We start from the raw sequence: 22,213 nt of genomic DNA on the forward strand, positions 1-22,213 counted from the left end.
ATGCAGGGAAAGCTCTTCTCACGATTTCCCAGGCTTGGCTGGGCATCTGAATTACGTGGAGCTGTAATTACCTGGAGACCATGCCCCAGGCCCCTTAGGCCGTCCCTCCGGGGGCGGGGGTGGAGGGTACCCAGGCACCAAGACTCAGCAGACAGCGAAGGCTGAGAATCACTGGTCAAAACAGATACCGTCTGACATTGTCAAGTATCTTCACACTGAACGTGACCCACCCCTGGATCCTCACGGCTGCGCATCCGTTCACCTTCTAGTTCTCTACACTGTAAATTAACCCCCGTGTGACACCTTCGCATCTAAAAGGGAGGCAAACTCTCTTCCTGGTTAACCAGGTTATGGACCGAGCAACACATTGATCCTTTTTCCAATTTCTTCCTTTGTTGCTGCCCGGAGTTCAAAGGGGCACACTCATTCACTCCTCAGCCACTTCCCGTCGGATCTGACCAGGGCTCCTGAAAGCTGTGATCTCTCCGAGACTGGAGAGAAATCTAGGCTTGGGGGGGTCTCACTTGCAGCACTCACGGTGTTCATTATCCCAAAGTGACTGGCATCGAGCATCACGACATTCCTCGGTGGCACCCCCTCTCCGTGAGCAGCAGCCGCGGTGCTGCACGAGACCCCGTGGGGGCCTCCTGCAGCCAGCTGCCCTGTGTGTGCCCTGGCCCATGACGCTGCTTTACTCCCCGCAGGAAGGGAGACAGAAAAGGCACAGACAGAAATTGCTACGGAAAGTTCTTTTACTCTGAAAAATCAATCTGAAAAGTAAACCTATTTGGATACCAAACTGTATCTCAACTCTCTCTCCCTAAGAGGAAAAAAAAAAGGTCAAGGAAATAAATATGCACAACAGCAACCAGGCTCCTCCTGATGGTAACAGGAGGGCAGAGGCCCACCCTGACCCGGTTTTCCTGCCTTATTCTCACTAAACTTTCCAGAACAAGCATTATTACCTTTAAAATCAGAAAGCAAAAGAATTCCTAAAAATCGACTATGGGGAAGGTCAATTCAGCAGAATGGACCTTATCCGACACTGTTCTCCTCTTTCTATTCCTGCTTTAGAAGCGTCCACTTGCAACCTGTCTGTACTTCCGTGTATTTTCAAGGGAGAAGTCACTGCTTCATGCAAAATAAGGTTGAACTGCTCGTTTCAGAAACTCATCAAAAAAGAGGATTTAGTCCATGAAAATGTTCACATCTCCGAGGTAAAAATGTATGTTGAATGCAAGAGCAAACACAGTTCTGGAGAAAACCTGGTCCGTGTGTATCTTTAGTTACAGAGATCAATTCACGAGTGTCTGTCGGGCTCCACCTAACACCCTTGGTCTCCAGTGCGTCCGGCCCAGCCCCCCTCTCTGTGCACACGGGGCCCCCAGATGGGTCTCCTCAGGGGTCCAGCCCTTGGGCAATGCCTTCGTGCTCGTGGAGTCGAGGCCGCTTGAGCTCTGGAGGGCTGCCGCGAGGGTCTCCGGGCATCTCTGGAACGTGAACACACACACAGGCTGGCAAGTAAGCGAACACTTTAAAATTAAGAGCTGGGATCCCTGGGTGGCGCAGCGGTTTGGCGCCTGCCTTTGGCCCAGGGCGCGATCCTGGAGACCCGGGATCGAATCCCACATCAGGCTCCCGGTGCATGGAGCCTGCTTCTCCCTCCGCCTGTGTCTCTGCCTCTCTCTCTCTCTCTCTCTCTGTGACTATCATAAATAAATAAATAATTTAAAAAAAAAAAAAAGACATTTAAAAAAAATAAATAAATAAATAAAATAAAATTAAGAGCTGATGTTTACAGGGCGCCTGGACGGTGCACCCGGGGAAGCGTCTGACTCTTGGTTTCGGCTCAGGCTGTGAGTTCAGGGTTGTGAGACCAAACCCTGTGTTCAGCGAGGGAGTCTGCTTAAGACTCACTCTGCCCCTCCAACTGCACACACACTCAAATATTTTTTTAAGATTTTATATATTTATTCATGAGAGGGGCAGAGACACAGGAAGAGGGAAAAGCAGGCTCCCTGCGGGGACCCTGATGCGAGACTCGATCCCAGGACCCCAGGATCACCCCAGGATCTGAGCCAGAGGCAGACGCTCAACCACTGAGATACCCAGGCATCCCTCAAAAAATATTTTTTTTTTTAAAGAACTGATGTTTACAGAATGAACTTTGTGCCTGGACAAGAAGTGAACAGCCTGGCGATCTCACCCCTCACAGGGAACAGTGGGCACTGTCTGGTGACCTTTGAGAATGTCTCAAGTTGGTGGGTGCCACCATCCTACAATCCCAGGACAGCCCCACAACAAAGAACTCTGCAGCCCAGGTTGTCAGCAGTGCCCAGGGGGCTGAGCCCTGACCTACAGCACCTCCTGAACCCCCATACCTTTTTACCATAGGTGCATGGGAAGGTGGCCTCCTCCTGAGTGCACATAGGCAGCCAGAGGGGCTGAATGAGGGTCTAGGAAGATGCATCCCTGCTTTCTCAGAACAGACTTAAAAGCAGATAGTTAATTTCCAAAAACACAAAAAAGATACTGTATCTTTAAGTATATTAAACTAGTAACAGTATCACTCACCTGACTGAGTTTCTTCTGCAGAAGGGGTGGAAACTACACTGGTTGGTACAGAATTCGGTGAAGTATCCGTCTTTAAGGGTATTAAGTTTATCCTCCTTGATTAAAAAAAAAAAAAAAAGTAAAGGGGTACAGGGCTCATTAGTGTCACAGGAATCATTTATGAGGATACTAAGTTTCACAACTACCCAAAGGAAACATTTCAAATTTCCAGCTGATCAGACCATGCAAGGTACTGATGTGCCCACTTACCTGGCAGCCCAAGACGATGTTCACGTACTAGGTTCAATCATCACATTTACAATAGTCAAACCTTAACTAGCCATCTAAATGTTTCAAGACCGGGACAGCCCCGGTGGTGCAGCAGTTTAGCGCCACCTTCAGCCCAGGGCATAATCCTGGAGACCCGGGATCGAGTCCCACATCAGGCTCCCTGCATGGAGCCTGCTTCTCCCTCTGCCTATGTCTCTGCCTCTCTCTCTCTCTCTCTCTCTCCGTGTGTCTCTCATGAATGAATGAATGAATGAATAAATAAATAAATAAATAAATAAATAAATAAATAAATAAATAAATGTTTCAAGACCTGTGTTAATCTCCAATGGTATGCTGAAAAGCCATGGACGCTGCATCTATACAGCGAGCAGATGTGGTTCATACTATGGAAAGCTCCAAAACAAATAGTTGTTGAAAATTAAGATTCGTGGGGCACACACACAAAAAAAATTAAGATTCGATTTTAAAGTTACAGATGCAAGACGACTGCAAGAAATTAAGAGGGAGGGGTGGCCCAATGGTTTAGCACCTGCCTTCAGCCCAGGGCATGATCCTGGAGACCTGGGATCGAGTCCCATGTCGGGCTCCCTGCATGGAGCCTGCTTCTCCCTCTGCCTGTGTCTCTGCCCCCCTCTTTCTCTCTCTCATAAATAAATAAATAAAATCTTAAAAAAAAAAAAAGAAATTAAGAGGGAAAGACCTTCATACCATAAGTATTTCAAAGAACACCTTCCCACTCCCTTCACCCACCAAAACAACAACAAAAGAAAAAGGTTGCTAATCTGCAGCACTCAGATTCCAGAAGAGCCTACCATGACCAGCACTGTCAGCTTCTGCTCCCTTCCCAGGCCACCTCCTCGGGTGGTCCAGCAGAAGGGTTAGGAGGAAGGAGGACTGGGGACAGGGCTGAGCAGGGCTTAGGAGGGAGGGGGCCTGGGGACAGGGCTGGGCAGGGGTTAGGAGGGAGGGGGCCCCAACACCCCCCAGCTTAGGGAAGAACATTGGTGGCAGCAGCCAACAAGGGCTGTGCTGGCAGCAGGGGCCACCATGATGTTAAGTCTCCATGTCACCTGGAGCCCAGTATCAGGCCAGACTTCCCATGAGCCAGTCAATGGATGTCATAAAAACCAAGAGGCTATTTTGGTTTCTTATTGCTCAGTGCTTGAGACGGTTCTGGGCAGGAGAATGTGGGTGGGGGGTGGGGGATGTGCTTCCTGCCTTAAGGAGTCTCTAAATCTAACAGACAAAACCAAACCAAACTCCTGCAACTGAATGTGGTATCTTAGGACAGAAGAAGGGCTAAAGGGACGTCCAAGGAGGACCCCAGTGTCACCAAGAACACAGATGGCTGAGGCTTTACAGCGTTAGGGAACAGCACAGGGGTGCCAAGGGCCCTGACCTCCAGGGCTGGGCTAGGGATCAGGGCTCCCAGGGCGAGGCAGGGCCTGTGGGAATGGCCCTGGGTGAGGGGTAAGGGGGGTAGAGTCAAGTGTGTGGTGCACAGGGCTCTGAACCCTGCCCAATAGGTGGAAATGGGACCCACCAGAGGGCTTATAAGCAGGGAGCTGGCGCTCAGGTCCCATGTTTCCGAATCTCTCTGGCAGCAAGACGGGGCACCTGTCCCGTTACAGGTTGGGGGCTTCCCATTTCTATTTTGCTTTTTAATTGCAACGACGATTTCTTCTTCCACCCAAAGTTCTTACCGGGGTGTGGTCTTGCTCCAGGCCTGCAGTGTGTTCAGGGTGACCCTCCGGGATGGGGGTGCTTTGGGGTTCTGAGTGCTGGGCTGCAGGGCTGCCTTCTCCTCGGAAGGTGCAGCTGTGGCTGGAGGCGGTCTTGCCTGAGGCGGGGGTGTGCTGGGACTGCTGGGGTCTTGGACTTTGCTGGTGGGGGTCCCCTCTGGCAGCCTGGGTCCTGGGGAGGACCCCTGGTGCGGATGACTCTTGGTTTTCTTTGCCGTGTCGGGAGTTCTCACGCTTAAAACTGGCTTCTCTTTCAGAGGTATTCCAAGTTCATCCTTCTCAAATGTCACAAAGGAACAGTAGCCATCGGTGGAAGAAATGGCCAGGAAGGCGCCGTCGCTGGACCTTTGTTCCCCGAACAGGAGGAAAGGTTAGAAACGGTGCTAAGTCCAGGGGCCCATCTTCTGGCTCTTTATTAGTTGGAATGTGGAAGTTCACGCTTTGTGAGCTGCTCACTCCCACCCTTTCCTTCCCAGCCCCCAGCTCGACTTTCTCAGGCACTGGCACGTCTCGGGACTGTCCTCAAAGTCACCAAACTGAAGGTGCGAGGCCCCTTTTTCCACTAACATAAGAAGAAAATTAAAGGAAGATAAAAAGTTACAAAGAACAAGAAAGAGGGGATGGGTGGGCAGGCCCAGGCCGGAGCTGGGCGCAAGCAGGTGGCAACCAGGGAATACCCAGGGGCACAGAGGACCGCCAGCAGAAGAGTACGGGTCTGGACGGCAGGAGCTTGCAAATGGGGGCTTCCTGCCAGAGCACCTGGCAAGCCCCCAGCAACCAGGGAACCCAGCGGGCACCTCCCAGCTTGAGAACCAGAGGAAACCCGAGGGCCTCTGAATGGCACCCTTTAGCTATTACTGTTACAATAGGAAGTGGTATCCTAGCAAACTAGAAATGCCTTTCCCTCTCACATTAATTCCTTTCAGAAGAAACTGGGGCCCTGGGGGGTAGCTCAGTCGGTTAAGTGACCCTTGCTTTCTGCGCAGGTCATGATCTCAGGGTCCTGGGATCAAGGCCTGCACCAGGCTCCGTGCTCAGCAGGGAATCTGCTTGAGATTCTCCCTCTCTCTCTGCCACTCCCCCCACCTGTGCTCACACACATTCTCTCAAATAAATATTTAAAAAAAAAATTTTTTTAATTTGACATAGAGCACACAAGCCCGGGGGGAGGGGCAGGGGGAGAGGGGAAGCAGGCTCCCCACTGAGCAGGGAGCCCAACACAGGGCTTGATCCCAGGACCCTGAGATCATGACCTGAGCTGAAGGCAGATGCTGAACCAACTGAGCCAACCAGGTGCCCCTCAAATAAATCTTAAAAGAAAAGAAAAGAAAAGAAAAGAAAAGAAAAGAAAAGAAAAGAAAAGAAAAGAAAAGAAAAGAAAAGAAAAGAAAAGAAAAGAAAAGAAAAGAAAAGAAAAGAAAAGAAAAGAAAAGAAATTGGTAAACACGGGCCACAAAAGCCATCCATAGCGCTGAAATGCTCCCTGACTCAAGGGTCTACTCCAGGACACCACACACTGTGCCTCCTGCACCCTCAACACCGGCCACTCACCAGGAAACGTCACTCAGCGTGTGGTAATGTATGTTAGACACGTAGCCAAAAGGGAACGGCTGCTGGGTGTCGTACAAGAGCACCGAGTCTTCGGAAGCCACAGCAAACACTAAGCGGTAGGGCAGGCGCACCAGCTCCACACCCGGCTCCTGTGACGGTCCGTCTGCCCGGAGGCGGAAACAAAGGTCAGAAAACAAGAAGCAAATGCAAAAGTCCCAATGGAAACAAATTCCCCCCAAAAGTCCTCTCTTGGGAGACATAAATGACATCACGTTACTGAAGGCCACTTTGGTGCGTGCTTCACCAGAGTCCAGTTCTAAGGAGAACCACACATGAATCAACAAGGGTATCGGGTCCTGATCCGAGAATCGTGGGCACCAGAAGGTCCCACAAGACAGGACGTGTGAGTGACACAGGTCAGGCTGAGGAGCTGCTTTCTAATAAGGAAAAACAAGGGTCACCAAGAAAAATGTCAAGTGACATTTTAATGGTCCTTCACTTAATTATATGCATTCACATAAAGGATGAATAGGTTAAAAACTGCTGCTTCCAGCCATGGAGTCACAGGGACCAGATTTACTCTCCCACCTGAAGCAAAGGAAACACCAAATAGAATATGCCAAATGATGGTTTTCAAGGCCTCGGCCATCAGGCTCTGAGGACAGTGATCCCCAAGGGAGGGGAAGTAAAGAGGAAGTCCTCCATCTGCCTCAGCTTTCTGCCTGAGCTTCTAGGCCTGGAAAAGGTAGAGGAAGCCTGAGCCGACAGGATGGAGCTGGGGGCTGGAGGGCCCAGGTGGCTGGGGTTCACAGGCAGGTCTCTAGCAGAGCACTGATGGGCGTGAGCATGTGAGGAAACCACCAGGGCAGAGCAAGAACTACAGGAAAGGGAAAGCCATTCCTGAAGCTCACTCCAGCCTGTGAAGCTCTCACAGCCTGAAGCTGTGCCCCTGGAGAGCGGGAAACCTAGCTCTCCTGGGGCACAGATTAGAGTACTTCAGGCTGCTTTGCTTCAGTAGTGGGGAAATGAGCTGTAGACCAAATGCTGCTGGTCCAGCCGAATGAAAGGCAGCAGCATGGTGCCTCCAAGGCACTTCACTGCATCTCACAATAAGCTCAAGAACATCTGTAGAAATATATCCTGCATCCATGAAAGGCACCGTCACGATATCTGGCATCTAACAGAAAATTACCAGGCAAGCAAAGAAGAAAATGTGACCCATACGAGAGGGGAAGAAAAATCAGAGCCAATCCTTTGTACACAAAGACATTAAGAGTCATTACAAAAACTGTATTCCAGGGCGCCTGGGGGGCTCAGTTGGTTGAGCAACTGCCTTCAGCTCAGGTCATAATCCTGGGGCCCTGGGATCGAGTCCTGCATCGGGCTCCCTGCTCAGTGGGGACTCTGCTTCTCCCTCTGCCTCTGCACTCCCACTGCTCGTGCACCCTCTCTCTCAAATAAAATCTTAAACTGTATTCTATCTACTCAAGAAACAAGAGGAAAGATGGAGCATGTTAAATAGAGACGCGGAGTATGTAATGCAGAAAACCAAGGTACCAAGAGGGGAAAAAACAAGCAGACAGATCACCAGCAAGCCAGGGAGTAACGTCAAATGGCCTAATGCAAGTGTAGGTGGCATCCTTGGTGAAGAAAAAAAATATTTGAAGCTATAATGGTCAAAATTCCCCAAATGTGATAACTGTAAATCCATAGGTCTAAGAGTTCAACAAACTCCATGCACAAGAAATCAGAGGAAACCACACCAAGACTCATCATAATCCGACTGCTTAAAGCCATGGACAAGATCTATTTAGGTGGAGGGGGGAAAAAAACCCTAAAAAATGAAAATCCAATTCATATATAATTTTACAGCATAGGAAAAATGAATGGCATTCGACCTGCTTCAGTAGAAGAATAAAAGTCCTTTATTCCTTTAAAGTTTAAGTGAAAAAAGGGTATTCTAGACAAGACAAAAAAATGGACACGTTTTTGATAACACTGTCTTTGCTCCAGCTTTTCCAAGTTAACTAAACTGAACCAAACCCACATACCTTTCCCCACAAGATAAAACCCCAATCATGACCCCACACCCCGGTGACCTGCCTCAGAGAAAACAGAACACGACCACTGTGGTTCTGACGTACCTGTTTCTACCACTGGCCTCAACTCAAAGTAGACGGGACAGCAGCGAACAGCGAGCGTCGCCTTGCCAGGGCATGGAAGGTGAGCAATAGGCCTGCAAGATTGGTCATGACCTTCTTAGAAAGGGCACTGTTCACCACAAAGCAAAAAAGAAAGGCAAACATCTCAACTCTTTCTTCAATTGCGTACCTTTTAAGATTTTTCCTGGAGAAAACATAAGTCGTATTTGTTACGTTTTCGCCAGATTCCACACACCCAGCTGGGGAAGCAGGGACAGGGAGAAAAGGCAAGATTTTATTAGACTGAAGAAGATAAACTCATGAGCATGCAACCCTGGCTTGTAAAATCTTTTCCCCGCTCACTGTATGCCCTGGACAATGTTTTTGTGACTGAGGACAAATACAAACGGTCCCAGTCTGGGCTCAGCTCTCACTCCAGCTCTACCCACCTGTCACCTCCCCGCCCCACCCCCGGGTGACCCCACCACTCGGCATGGCTTCAGGCCTGGGGAGGAAGAACGGGAGCAGGGGGGCCTTGCTATGGGAGACCTCTGCCCTCTGCCCGGGAGGCCGGCCACTTCCTGCTGGAGAAACGCTCTCATTAGATCCCCAGGCTCTGTCCCCTGGATTTGAGTGTGGCTGCCAGCCAGAGCCTGTGACTGGTCTTTCCCACCTGCCTGGTGGAGCCAGGAGGCTGCGGTGGGGGGACCCAGGAGCGGCCCCCTGCAGCGGCTCACCTTCCTCTAGGGAGAACCCACATTTGAGTTCTTCTACACGCACCCTGGGGTCGTCCTTAAAACCAGGCCAGACCCAGCCAGAGAAGGACCGTCAACCACAGCTGCCCTTGGACACCTCTTTCTTGATCCACACACACATGTAGCCTCACAAGTGACCTCTTCATCTCCACCAGATGGGGGCAGGGGGCAGAGACCCCATCAGCACTCTTTCTACTCCCTCCCCACCCAGCCCACCCTGCCATCCCCACGTGACCCATTTGAACAAACCAGGGATCCTCTCCCCCATTCTTCCACACTCACACAACCATTGCAACCAGTTACAACTCAACTGCACATCTGTTCATACAGTAGAGTCTCCCCGAGTAAACAGACTGTCTCCCCGAGACGGGGTCTTGTTTATGCCTCTCCTGATGTTGCTCGGCCCAGGTGCCTACTCATGAAAGCTAACCTGGGTGATGCATCCTCTTCCTGGCTGCCTGACAGTCACTGGTATGAAAATATCATAATCCATTCACCCGTCTTGTCCATCAGTACTGTCTTTCCACAACCACAAACAACACTTGCAGTAAGCATGGTTGACAATGTACTTTTTCTATTGCATTTTCATAAAGACCGAGTCTAGGATGAGGGGCAGATGGGCTGACCAGACTGTTTCCTGAAAAGGCTGTGAACAATTCACATTCCCACCAGCAGTACCCACACTCTGCTTGCCCATCAGCAGTAGATATTTTCATTTTTCTACTCTGAAAAGAACAGAGAGGTACCTAATCATAGGTCACTTTACTTTCTATTTCTCTATCATTGAATCTCCGAACCTTTTCCTGTGTGTGAACACGCAGATCTGCTCTTCCACAAACTGCCTTTTGGTATACACATATTTTTTCTTCTGGATTTTTCTTTTTTTTTTTTTTCTCATCAATTTGGAAGAGCCCCTGTATATACATAAGCTCTCTCTTTCCTTTACAGTAAACAGTATTTTCCAGTTATTTGTCGGCAGGTTGTGCTTCCTGGGTCTTCGCTATATGAAGATTCCCTAGTCAAACGCACTCAAAAAGGCCTATCATTTAAGAGCTTCCGGGTTTCCAGTCTTAAGCTGGTCTTCCCTGTCCTAGGACGTCCTCCTATGTTTTCACCTTTTATATTTAAGTATTGAATAACGTGGAATTGATCTTTATATGTAAGTGAAGGATCCAATATCATTTTCTTCCAGGTAGCTGGACATTCCAGCACCATTCACTCAATAATTCATTCTTCCCACCGAAATACCACCCAAGTCAGACAGTAAATTCCCTTTGATCTCAGGACTGATTCTGGATTTTCTGTTCTGGCCCACCTATCTGTTTATTCCTTTACTAATAACCATATTGATTTGATAATAGTAGCACCACAGGATCTGCTGACATGTGGTCAGGCAGACAGCTGCTCAAGTATTATTATTTTTCAGACTTTCAAAACTATTCTTGGAGTGCCTGGGTGGTTCAAGCACTGAACCACGCTGTCTCTAGCACTCTAAATCTCTAAATGGATAAATAAAATCTTAAAAAAAAGGGCAGCCGGGGTAGCTCAGCAGTTTAGTGCCACCTTTGGCCCAGGGTGTGATCCTGGAGACTTGGGATCGAGTTCTGCATCAGGCTCCCTGCATGGAGCCTGCTTCTCCCTCTGCCTGTGTCTCTGCCTCTCTCTCTGTGTGTCTCTCACAAATAAATGAACAAATTCTTAAAAAAATAAAAAAATTAAAATAATTTTTAAAAATAAAAATCTTAAAAAAAAAAAAAAAAGCTTGTTAAACCCACCTGGTGTGAGGAGCAAAGATCCATCAGGGGTGAAACTAAGTCTACGAAAGAATGACTTCATGCTGTCATCATGAAACATCCGGTAACTTCTTGCCTGCAGCACACAAGTTTAAACATTAGTCCAAATCTTTACACTCACAAGAAAAGCTTACCAATTCCTTTTTATCTTACATAGTATCATTTACTACTCACATAATAATAGATTAAATAGATCACAAATCGAACAACCACTTAAGACTGCAAGAGCAGGGCTGCCTGGGCAGCTCAGTCAGATAAGGGTTCATAAGGGTTCGACTCTTGATGTTGGCTCCGGTCACGATCTCAGGGTGGGGAGATCGAGCCCCATATCTGGCTCTGTGTGCAGTGGGGAGTCTGCTGGAGATTCTCTCTCTCTCTGCTCCTCCCCACCCCCCCCCCAACTCTGTAAAACAAAAAAATCCTTAAAAAAAAAAAATTATTCATGAGAGACAGAGAGGCAGAGACATAGGCAGAGGGAGAAGTAGGCTCCCTGCGGGGAGCCCGATGTGGGACTCAATCCCCAGACCCTGGGATCATGAGCCGAAGGCAGATGCTCAACAACTGAACCACCCAGGCATCCCATAAATAAATCTTAAAAAAAAAAAAAAAAGGCCTGCAAGAGTAATCCCTCATAAAGACCAACTGCCATTGTGTTAAGGAAAGCTGTGTGTGCTTACGAGTCTACGTGTGTGTGGAGGGCTCTACAGTTATCTTTGTAAAAAGCCTCTGTGACAACACAGCATACTGTCAACAGTGGTTTGTCTAGAGAATGAGACTGGGGGGGAAAGCCAGACGATGACTGGGCGCCCTTTGCTATCTGTGTCCATTTAGAACCTCCAAGCTAATGAACACTTTGTCTAGAGAAAACAGTCCGCTACTGAACTGATAATCCTCTTCTCAAACATGTCTTGAACACCTGCGTGGGACAGTTCTTGCTCCCACTCGCTTACACGTGATAAACGTTAAGCATTTAGGTCTCCAGGACCCAAAGCCCCAGCATCACCCTCCTTACTGTGGGTGAGCTCTCCCGTGTGGCCAGCTCACGACCCACCTGGCCTGGGCCGGCTGCCTGAGGACTGGGTTTGCACCGTATCCCTTTTTTGTTCCCTTCTGCCTAAGTGCCTGCGTCTGTCATCTTGATTCCTCTACGACCACTGGCCGGGTCTCTGCTGTCTGCTAGCAACATTCTCTCCATACCGGCCAAGATGGCATACTGCCTCCCACCAGGCAACCCGATGCTTGACCCACCTGCCTTCCTGTGGCACAGTGCCGGGGTCCCCCGAGGTCAGAAGTTCTCGACCCTCACTACACCTCAGAATCCCAGACACCCTGCCCACTTCAAGTCAAGTGAATCTCATCTAGGGGGACAGAGATGGGGACCTATGTGTCTTCATGCTTCCTGATGACTCCACAGTGAGCCAGGGTTGAACAAACCCCTCCATCCACCATCAGCGGCTCTCCCTGGCCCCCAGATGTCCCCAGTTCCACACAGATCAGCCCAACGGCCTAACTGAGCCTCGACTGGATCTGAGGAAGTACTTGGTATCTCAAGGGTCATGGGCCTGAGACCAGCGGTTCAGCCGTAAGATGCAGAGGTGCTCGTGACTTTCTAAGTCTCAACTGAAGCACAGCTTAAAGTAGCTAAAATATTTGATACCTCTCCTTCAGTCCCTACTCCAGACAGCATTTTTGAGACGTTAAAAGCCACACGTTTCTTCTGGGTGCTGTATACCCTCAGGATCCTAAAGGAAGAAGAAGAATCTGAGTGACCTCTTCTGGTGAATGAAGCGTTCCACACAGAAGCAATCTAGCATCAAAACCGAAGACCCACTAAACAGTGTCAGCCTGTAAGCCCACTTACAGTGACTGTCACACTGTCACACGTTAACTAATTATGACAGAAGCAAACCACCCAAGGGAGGTCACTAGTGAAAGTGAGGAAAGAGGTCATAACTTCATTTTTTAGTGAATATTCCAATTTGTCAAGGAAGATGTACTTTAGGCCTGGCCTTTTCAGGCCTCGGACACTGGGCCCAGGGACAATTTGTAGGACTGCAGTGACGTTTATTTTGTGTCACATGGTCTCGCCTCCAGGGATTTGCAAGAGTAAGGTAAACAGCAGCAGATAAATTTGGTTGTTGCTAATTCATATCATTCCCACTTAGCTAATCAGATCGTTTCAACTCCTGATTGCCTGAATAAAACACACAGATCAGAAAATAAGTGCACATACAATTTAGCAGTGTTTATTTTCCATAGCATCTCCTAACTCTTCCACATGGCTGGGCCATCTGAAATCAGAGGTGATTAAAAGTAGTCGGATAAACACTCAAAAGGGCTACTTCAACTGATGAATAAAATATCTAGCACCTCTGATTTTTAGTTCTTTGTTCCAAGAACACAATGAAATACATGACACCAGTAAACACAGCAGTAAAACCTCCTTTCAAAAAAGGCAAAACAGGGGCGCCTGGGTGGTTTAGTCCATTAGGTGTCTCTTCAGCTCAGGTCATGATCTCAAGGTTGGGATTGAGCCCCACATCGGGCTCTCTGTTCAGTGGGGAGTCTGCTTCTCCCTCTGCCTCTGCCCTTCCCTCTGCTCATGCTCCTGCTCTCACTCTCTCTCTCTCTCTCAAGTAAAGAAATTTAAAAATATATGTGTGTATTTTTTTTAAAAAAAGAAAATATTCTATGTCTACATTAATATAAATAGAGTCATTAAAATCACTGCAGTAGTGAATTATAATCAAAAAACGAAACGGGGGATCCCTGGGTGGCGCAGCGGTTTGGCGCCTGCCTTTGGCCCAGGGCGCGATCCTGGAGACCCGGGATCGAATCCCACGTCGGGCTCCCGGTGCATGGAGCCTGCTTCTCCCTCTGCCTGTGTCTCTGCCTCTCTCTCTCTCTCTCTGTGACTATCATAAATAAATAAAAAATTTAAAAAACAAAACAAAAAAAAAAAAACGAAACGGGAGTGTCTGGCTGGCTCATCCAGTGGAGCATACGACGCGATCTCAGGGTTTGTGAGTTTCAACCTAGCGCAGGGTGTAGCCATTACTTAAAAATAAATCTTAAAAAAGAAAGAAGAAAAAAATATCGAACCCTACTGCTAAGTACCCCTTCTTGCATAAGTCATATTTAGAAAACACCGTTTCTTTAAAAACTGCCCACGAAATTCAAATGTAATTCAAAGCTCTCTATGCATTCATTCACCCATTCAATAAAGATTTACTAAGCACTGAATATAAGGCGCCTACCCTAATTAGTTCCCAATTTCTTGTTATGGCCTAAGAATAATAGTAAAACCAAATGCTTTATGTGAAACCAAGAACACAGATAGATGGATGGATAGATGAATCAAACCTAGACTTTGCCTAATTTTTAGTTAAGTGGTGATGAAAACAGCTTTGCAGAAAATTTCAAGCCAACAGAGAAGACGACAGACGCACCTGTCACAGCTCAGGGTAGCAACATACTGACCCAAGGGGTCCCAGGTTACTCCTTGGACATAACTTTTATGTTCATTAAAGATGGAGAGCTTTTGTCCTGCGAACAAAGCACACAACAGCATTGCCAGAACCTACTCAAGCACAAGTGGAGTAAACGAAGCCTTGTGCCCTTTATACCACTGCATTGTGTTGCAGCCGGTGACAGAGCCTCTGCTCTGCAGTCTGTGTCAGGCTCTGGGAAGACAGAGAGGACCCCACACAGTCCCTACCCTCAAGGAGCCCGCAGCTTCGGGGGAGACACACACCCATCAGCGGGCAGCACAGTATACAGATGGGTGGCTAATGAGGCAGTGGTGAGGGTCAAGAAGGGGACCAGCCGAGTTGAGCTATCCGGGCGGGCAGGATGCAGGGGATCATGAAGCAGCAGGTACTGTAAGCAGATCTGGGGGGCTGGCAGCTTAGGCACGTGGAGCAATGTGTCAGGGAGACTTCTAGAGGGTTACATCCAAGGCCAAAATGGCAAGACATGGAGGACAGGAGGTATGTGACCGCGAGCCTTGTGTACAAGGAAAAGGTTCTAGGAATTCATGGTGTGGCCGAGACGGACACCCAGATGGAAAGGAACTGGCATGACGAAGATGAAACTGAGGTTCAGGGCACCTGGGTGGCTCAGTGGTTGTGCGTCTGCCTTCGGTTCAGGGCGTGATCCCAGGGTCCCTGGGATCGAGTCCCACATCAGGCTCCCTGCAGGATGCCTGCTTCTCCCTCTGCCTGTGTCTTTGCCTCTCTCTGTGTCTCTTGTGAATAAATAATTAAAATCTTTAAGTAAAATAAAATAAACCAGTAATGCACAAAGATTACCTGGATAAAAAGAGGAGGGAGGCATGAAGCCCTGGCCATTCAAAAAAACAAAAACAAAAAAAGCCCCCTAAACCCTCTCCTCTGAAAAGGGATCTACACTCGCTCACTCACCTCCCCCTAATTCTCCTCCTCCTCTCAGCCCTCTGCAGTCTGGCTTCCGCTCCCCTCCAAGAGTTGCCCCTGACCCTGTGACCCACCCGATGTCCATGATGTGCAGTAGGTGTGCTTTGGGCTAACTTCCCCCCGCCCCCGGCCTTCCTGTAAGTCTTTTTGGGGGAGTCTGGGACATTAAGGTGGGTGATGACATCTCCCCAAACATCCTCTGAGATTTACAAGAGAGGCTTTTAACCCACAATTGCTGTCATCCAGCCGATGCATGAGTGTGTGGGGGTCTCTAAAGGACTTCGTAATCGACCCGCCCGGGGACTCTAGCGGCTATGTGCAGGGCCCTTGCACCTGCTGCTCCCACTGGCCTGAGCCTCTTCCCCAGAGTAACCCCCATGCCTTGCTTCCCTGCCTTGTGCTCCTTGAGCTTGGCGATGCCTCCCAGCACTATCCTACTGACGCCACACTGGTCTGGGTCACAGAGTGGATAACCAGAGGTGCAGCCAGCACAGGGGGAGGCCTACTCTACCCCAACTCCCTCCCAGGGCTCTCGAGCTGGGGAGGATCAGCAGCCTGCACACCAGACAGGAGCAGGGCAAGCCTCTTGCCTGGGAGGAAACATCAAGGTCGAGTAATGGTCTGTAGAGGGGCAAAAACAGGCTGGCATTAGCCACTAACTGGCTTTTGGCCTTTTGCTGCCATTTTTAGAACTTTCCACATGTCTACTATCTCCCTAATCAGAGAATAAGTTCTGTGAATGAGGGAGGCACCTTGGCCATCCTTGATCTCAGACAGGCACCTGATCCTACCTATCCCAACATGGAGCATTCAACTGCCCATCGATTACGACAACTGGCTAAACTGTGCAAGATCCTAAGTTCCACGAAGGCAGGCATGAGCCCTGCCCCCAGCATGTCTGCACCCCCACACACACGGGATGGACCTTGCTTGGGCACCAGGGCTAAGCCGCTTCCACTCTGACTGGGACCCTAAAATAGAGTTGGATCCACGACACATGGGCATCCTCAAGTGCTGAGCCAGACACCTTATTCCAATTCGCTAAGAAACTCTTCCTATGTCTTTAAAGATAAAGCAGGTTATACTTTTTAGCCACGTGGAATATTCCTTCCCCCTGACAATAAGAGAAACGTGTCAGCTACCTTTACTGACGTCCCATATGATGGCCGTGTTATCCACAGAGGCAGAAGCCATTAAATTCCCGTCAGCTGCCCAGCAAATGTCGTACACATCTTCTAAGTGGCCCCTGGAATCCGAAGAGGAGAAGGAGGGGAAAAGCAAATCTCGTCTTAATGAGAGAAAAAGGCATAAAAAGTCTACAGGGCAACCTCAGAGACCATGGATTAGGATTTCAGAAATGTCCACTGGAACTACATTACCCACGGCTACGATCTGCTACACCTTCAGGGGGTAGTCGTATCTTTATAATGAATTCAATCTAAGGAAAATTTTACAGCAGAAATAAAACCCATTTTGGGGCACTTGGGTGGCTCAGCGGGTTAAGTGTCTACTCTGGGGTTTGGGCTCAGGTCAGGATCTCAGGGTCGTGAGATCGAGCCCTGCGTTGGGCTCCAAGCTGGGTGTGCAGCCTGCTTGAGATTCTCCTTCTCTTTTACCACCCACTCTCTCTCTAAAAAAAGAAAGAGAAGTAAAGAAAAGAAAAAAGAACTCTTGTGAGTTCAAGACCCAATGCATGTGAGTCAAATCCATTTAGAGATGTCAGATAAAGCACTCGTCTAGCCCCTCCCCAAGTTACCTCAGGGTTTTCACAACAGTCCAATTCTCCTTATTCAGCTGAGCCTCATCCTCATCCTGGAAAGCAACCTGTTCTGGCTCCTTGTTGTCATTCACCTTCCACAACAGAATGACAGCATCTGCGGAGCGATTTGGTTACAGATGAGCCATGGTTTTTGCAGGCTCCCTCCTTTCTGGGCTGCTACGGTGTTAAAACCCTAGTTACGGGCAGCCCGGGTGGCTCAGCAGTTTAGCACCTGCCTTCAGCCAAGAGCATGATCCTGGAGACCGGGGATCGAGTCCCATGTTGGGTTCCCTTCAGGGAACCTACTTCTCCCTCTCCCTGTGTCTCTGCCTCTCTCTCTCTCTCTCTCTCTCCTGAATGAATAAATAAAATCTTAAAAAAAAAAAAAAAAAACCCTAGTTACATTGTTCAATAGATACTGTGGTCACAATGAGTGACTTGTAAGAATCTGGACAATCTGCCTTCTAACCTAAAACTCCAAAATCAACCTGATACCCGATCAGAGCTATACAAAGGCCTATTAAACAGAAGGGTCCCCAGGCCAGCAAAATACCACTGCAGAGCGGCTATGTTAACACATCCTAAGGCATAACCCAGGAGCAGCTGAATAGGCGGAAACAAAGAGCCACCAAGCAAGGATTGGCAAATCGTTCCCAGCTGTGTCTGCAGGCCTTAGCATCTGGACTCCTCAGCTACCCCATCTGTAAAATGCATACCTACCTCACGGACTATCTAGAGTCTAGAGTATTGTCTACTCTGTCTAGAGTATTCGATGAGTTAATATGTATGAAGCACAACATGATGCCTAGCACACAGTGAGCCCACGGACACATCAGATACCTCAGCCTGTTGTCATCAACTGTCTGGGGGCTCTAACTCCCTGTGCTGGGACCCCAACTCACCACACAAGTCGGAGCCCCATGCAGCTTCGCTCTGAGTGCCAGCAGGGCTGAGCTGGCTGTATGGGCACAAGTGTGCTCACGCTAAGCTGTAATCCTGGGAGCTGGGTGAAGAGGAGATCAGCCTCGACATTGACAGGTGGACACTCTCCACTGCTAACAGCAGGTTTCTGACCCTCTACGGCCAAAGGACTTGGCAAAATGAGAGCTCCCCTGTGCAACCTCGCAGAAGATAGCCTGCCAGCCTCTCCCAGTGACGCTCCCCACCTTCCATCTCTCTGTGCCACACACTCTGGACATTGTGGCACTGGACTTAACCAGATCTCTTTCTTCCTTCTGCAAACAAAAACCTGTGATGTGTTTTATTTTGTACTAACTTCTAGACTGTTTCGGTGTCAAAACACAGTAAAAAAGATTTAGTTTTTTTTGTAGTAGTTTAAACACAAGCAGAAAATATGATTCATTCTACTTCCACCAAGCAAACATAATTTAGAGGGCCATTCAGACAATACTCCCTCAGGTGAATTAATTAATTACACAGAGGGGATCCCTGGGTGGCTCAGCAGTTTAGCACCTGCCTTCAGGCCAGGCTGTGATCCTGGGGTCCCGGGATCGAGTCCCACATCAGGCTCCCTGCATGGAGCCTGCTTCTCCCTCTGCCTGTGTCTCTGCCTCTCTCTCTCTCTCTCTTTCTCTCTTTGTCTCTGTGTCTCTCATGAATAAATAAATAAAATATTTAAAGAAATTAATCACACAAAGACATGGGAAAGACTATGATCACTTGGATACTAAACCAGCAATCAAACAACGCCAGGAGGGCTGCATTGGGACTTTGACAAAATGGTAAGCACCTTCCTATTGGTCCCTACGAGTGGGGTGGAGGAGCGGCCATTTATAAACAGCTCTGCTCAGGTTAAGCTTTTGGTCCTCCATCCCCTCAAGCTCCTCAGAACGCTATTTTACTGAACTATCTAAATGACGGATTGAGGGTGCCTGGATAGCTTAGTCTGTTAAGTGTCTGCTTTCAGCTCAGGTCATGACCCCAGAGTCCTGGGATCCAGTCCCACATCATCTGGGAGCCTGCTTCTTCTTCTACCCCTCCCCCCTGCTCATCAACTCCCTTTCTCTCTCAAAAATCTTAAAAAATAAATAAATAAAAATAAAAAATAAATGACGGATTGAGAGGTCAAGTGACCTCAAAAATAAAAAAGCGTACCTAGCTCAGATCTCACTATTTAACACGAGACAGAAAGGTATCTGGTTTCTAAGGAATTTTGAAGGATAATACTAATACTCACCATCTCCTCCTGATGCTAAAATTTCCCCATTTGGAGAAAAACGCACGACGTTGACAGCTTTGGTATGGCGAGCAAGGTTGGACAAAAATTCAACAATGGCCTTTCCATCGGGTCCTTTTTCCACCTTCCAGATCTGTCGATAACCAAAACGTTCATTCCGAGACACACAGAGTGAACACCTACCACACTGTCAAACATTAAACACTTACCAAAACAATACCAGGCTAGTTTTCGGGAAGGAAATAGCTTTTCTTTGGATACATGTAAAATGGAGTTTCCATCTGAAACGTAGACAGTCCCATGACTTGCTACCCTCTCTCCTACCTCTTTCTGGGGCCAAGTGCTCCCACTAGGAACTGGCTCAGGATTGATTGATTCATTCATTCATTTATGATAGTCACAGAGAGAGAGAGAGAGAGAGAGAGAGAGAGAGAGGCAGAGACACAGGCAGAGGGAGAAGCAGGCTCCATGCACCAGGAGCCCGACGTGGGATTCGATCCCGGGCCTCCAGGATCACGCCCTGGGCCAAAGGCAGGCGCCAAACCGCTGCGACACCCAAGGATCCCTCAGGATTCTAAAACGATCTGCATCGCAGGCACCTGGGGTGGCTCAGTTGGTTGAGCACCTGCCTTTGGCTCAGGTTGTGATCCCAGGGTCCTGGGATCGAGTCTCGCTCGGGCTCCCCGCAGGGAGCCTGCTTCTCCCTCTCCCTCTGCGTCTCTCATGAAGAAATACATAAAACCTTTAAAAAACTAAAAATAAAAATAGGGCAGCCCGAGTGGCTCAGCGGTTTAGCGCTGCCTTGAGCCCAGGGCCTGACCCTGGAGTCCCAGGATCGAGTCCCACGTCGGTCTCCTTGCAGGGAGCCTCCCTCTCCCTCCCTCCCTCTCTCATGAAAAATTAAATAAAATCTTTTTTTTTTTTTTTAATTAAATAAAATCTTAAAAAAATAATAATAGTCAAATAAGGAGCATGCAGTGTATCCATCTAGGAAGCACTGGCCAAGGAATAAAGCTTTCTCGTGCTCTCACGGTTCACTGCGGCCCTGAGAACCGGTCTGCAGCCCGGGCTGGGGGCAGGGCGGCCCGAGCGTGCAGACGCCGTTTTGAGGACCGGAAGGGAGGAGGCCCGGCCCCGCCCCGCCCCGCCCCGGCCCCGCCCCGGCCCCGCCCCGCCCGGCCCGCTCACCCTGACGGCGGTGTCCACGCCCGCCGACGCCAGCCGGTGGATGCGCGCCGCGCCGTGCTGGAAGTCCAGGCTGTACACCGGCTCCTTGTTGTGCCAGGCTATTTCGCAAGTGATGACTTTCATGCTGCCGGGTCTGGGGGGGCCGAAGCAAATGCGCCCCCGAGGCGGAGGGAAAGCTGAAAACCGTCGGGGGTGAGTGCGGTGTTAGAGCGGGCAGGCGCGGGAGCCCGCTCGCAGTGGGGCCGCCCCCTAACACCTCCGCAAGGGCCCGGGACGCCTCCCGGAGCCGGAGCCGGAGCCGGAGCCTGACCCCGGAGCGGGGAGCGGGGCCGAGGAAATCCAGGGCCCGGCCCCCGCGCCCCTGGGGCTGCGGCCGCCGCGGGGGGGGAGGGGGGCTCGCCCGGAGGCGGGGACCGAGGCCGAGCGGCCGGAGCGCTCGGGAAGCCGAGACCGGGCCCGGCGGGAGGAGGCCGCACGGCGCCGCCCGAACGCGCGCCGCCCCGCAGCGCTGCCCGGCCCCCGCGGCCCGCCCTCAGCGAGACCCTCTCGCCGCCCGTGCGGCCCCGCCGGAGGCCGGGGGGACGCGGGGGCCAGCGCCCGGGGAGCGGTACCTGCAGGGCCGCGGTCAGTCGGCTGCACCTCCAGCTCCCGCCGCCGCTTGCGCTTCTTCCCGCGCGCCACAGGCCCCGCCTCCGCGTGGGCGGGACTTCCGCGGCGCCCGCCCCTTTGTGGGAGGGGCTTTCCTCTCGCCCCGCCCTCCTGTGGGCGGGGTCGCTCGGCGCTCCGCCCCCTGCCCCGGGCTGCGGGTGCTCGGAATCCCCGCCATCCCCGCCGACTCCTGCCGATGCAGTAATTACGTGCACGACCGAGGCCTCGCGGGGAGGAGTGGATGAGTTCATCCACCCGTTCATTCAATCATTTCTTCCCTTCTCCATGAATTCTTTCAGCAGACATTTACTGGGCATCTGCAAGATGCTGGACCCTATTCCGGTGCTGGATAATAAGGTTTTTTTTTAAGATTTTTTTATTCATTCATGATGAGACACACACACACACAGAGAGGACACAGGCAGAGGGAGAGGGAGAAGCAGGCTCCCTGCAGGGATGCCTGATGTGGGACTCGATCCCGGGTCCCCAGGATCACGCCCTGGGCCGAAGGCAGGTGCTAAACCGCTGAGCCACCCGGGCTCCCCTCTGGTGCTGGATATGCAGTGGAGACTTACCCTCCGGGAGTTCACAGTCCAGTAGAAGGAAGAGTGGTCCTATCACCCAGGTGGGGAGGCTGGAACTCTGAGACCCGCCCATGACCATCCCTTCTGTCACAGGTGCTCTTTCGCAGCGAGTGTCTGTGACCTGCATCAGGCCCCGTCGCCCTCTCTGGAGTTCCAAGCATCAGTAAAACACAGAGAGTGTTTACGGGCCTCCTGTAGTCAGGTAGATTTTTTTAAATGTAACTTTAAAATAAAAAGTGTGGGGGGGGAAAAGGGACTGTGGAAGGAACAATGTGCTCTCTACAGTTCCGAGGGGCACTTATTTTGGATTTGAAGGCTCAAGACAAGTTTGAAGAGAAGAGGGCATTTAAAATGGGCTTCGGGGGGTATCTGGGTGGCTCAGTGGTTGAGTGTCTGCCTTCGACTCAGGTCGTGATCCCAGGGTCCTGGAATCAAGTCCCGCATCAGACTTCCCTTCTCCCTCTGCTTGTGTCTCTGCCTCTCTGTGTTTCTCATGAATAAATAAAATCTTTTTTATTATTTTATTTTATTTTTTTAAATTTATTTATGATGGGATCCCTGGGTGGCGCAGCGGTTTG

The 22,213-nt window shown here is 50.0% G+C and overlaps 1 protein-coding gene across 1 annotated transcript; it reads right to left on the bottom strand.

Annotated features, from left to right (window-relative positions):
* Positions 1-734: 734 nt before the first annotated feature.
* Positions 735-21,203, bottom strand: CHAF1B (chromatin assembly factor 1 subunit B). The gene is made up of 14 exons (XM_041734693.1): positions 21,015-21,203; positions 20,404-20,579; positions 19,216-19,348; positions 17,016-17,133; positions 16,402-16,505; positions 14,276-14,372; positions 12,484-12,568; positions 10,809-10,902; positions 8,469-8,538; positions 8,282-8,373; positions 6,138-6,300; positions 4,548-4,931; positions 2,575-2,669; positions 735-1,490 (listed from the first exon to the last, which is right to left on the bottom strand). Exons 2-14 carry the CDS (start codon positions 20,524-20,526, stop codon positions 1,399-1,401), a joined length of 1,650 nt encoding a protein of 549 aa, XP_041590627.1. The 5' UTR covers positions 20,527-20,579; positions 21,015-21,203; the 3' UTR covers positions 735-1,398.
* Positions 21,204-22,213: the final 1,010 nt, after the last annotated feature.

The sequence above is a fragment of the Vulpes lagopus genome, chromosome 20 (assembly GCF_018345385.1).
Source record: "Vulpes lagopus strain Blue_001 chromosome 20, ASM1834538v1, whole genome shotgun sequence".
NCBI classification, from domain to species: Eukaryota; Metazoa; Chordata; class Mammalia; order Carnivora; family Canidae; genus Vulpes; species Vulpes lagopus.

Excerpts from the sequence above, each read along its gene's own strand:
- CHAF1B (XM_041734693.1), bottom strand. The coding sequence starts at position 20,526 with ATGAAAGTCATCACTTGCGAAATAGCCTGGCACAACAAGGAGCCGGTG. Across the intron at positions 19,349-20,403 it reads GCGTGGACACCGCCGTCAGG|ATCTGGAAGGTGGAAAAAGG; the intron begins GTGAGCGGGCCG and ends GGTTATCGACAG. Across the intron at positions 8,539-10,808 it reads ATCTTTGCTCCTCACACCAG|CTGGGTGTGTGGAATCTGGC; the intron begins GTGGGTTTAACA and ends CTGCTTCCCCAG.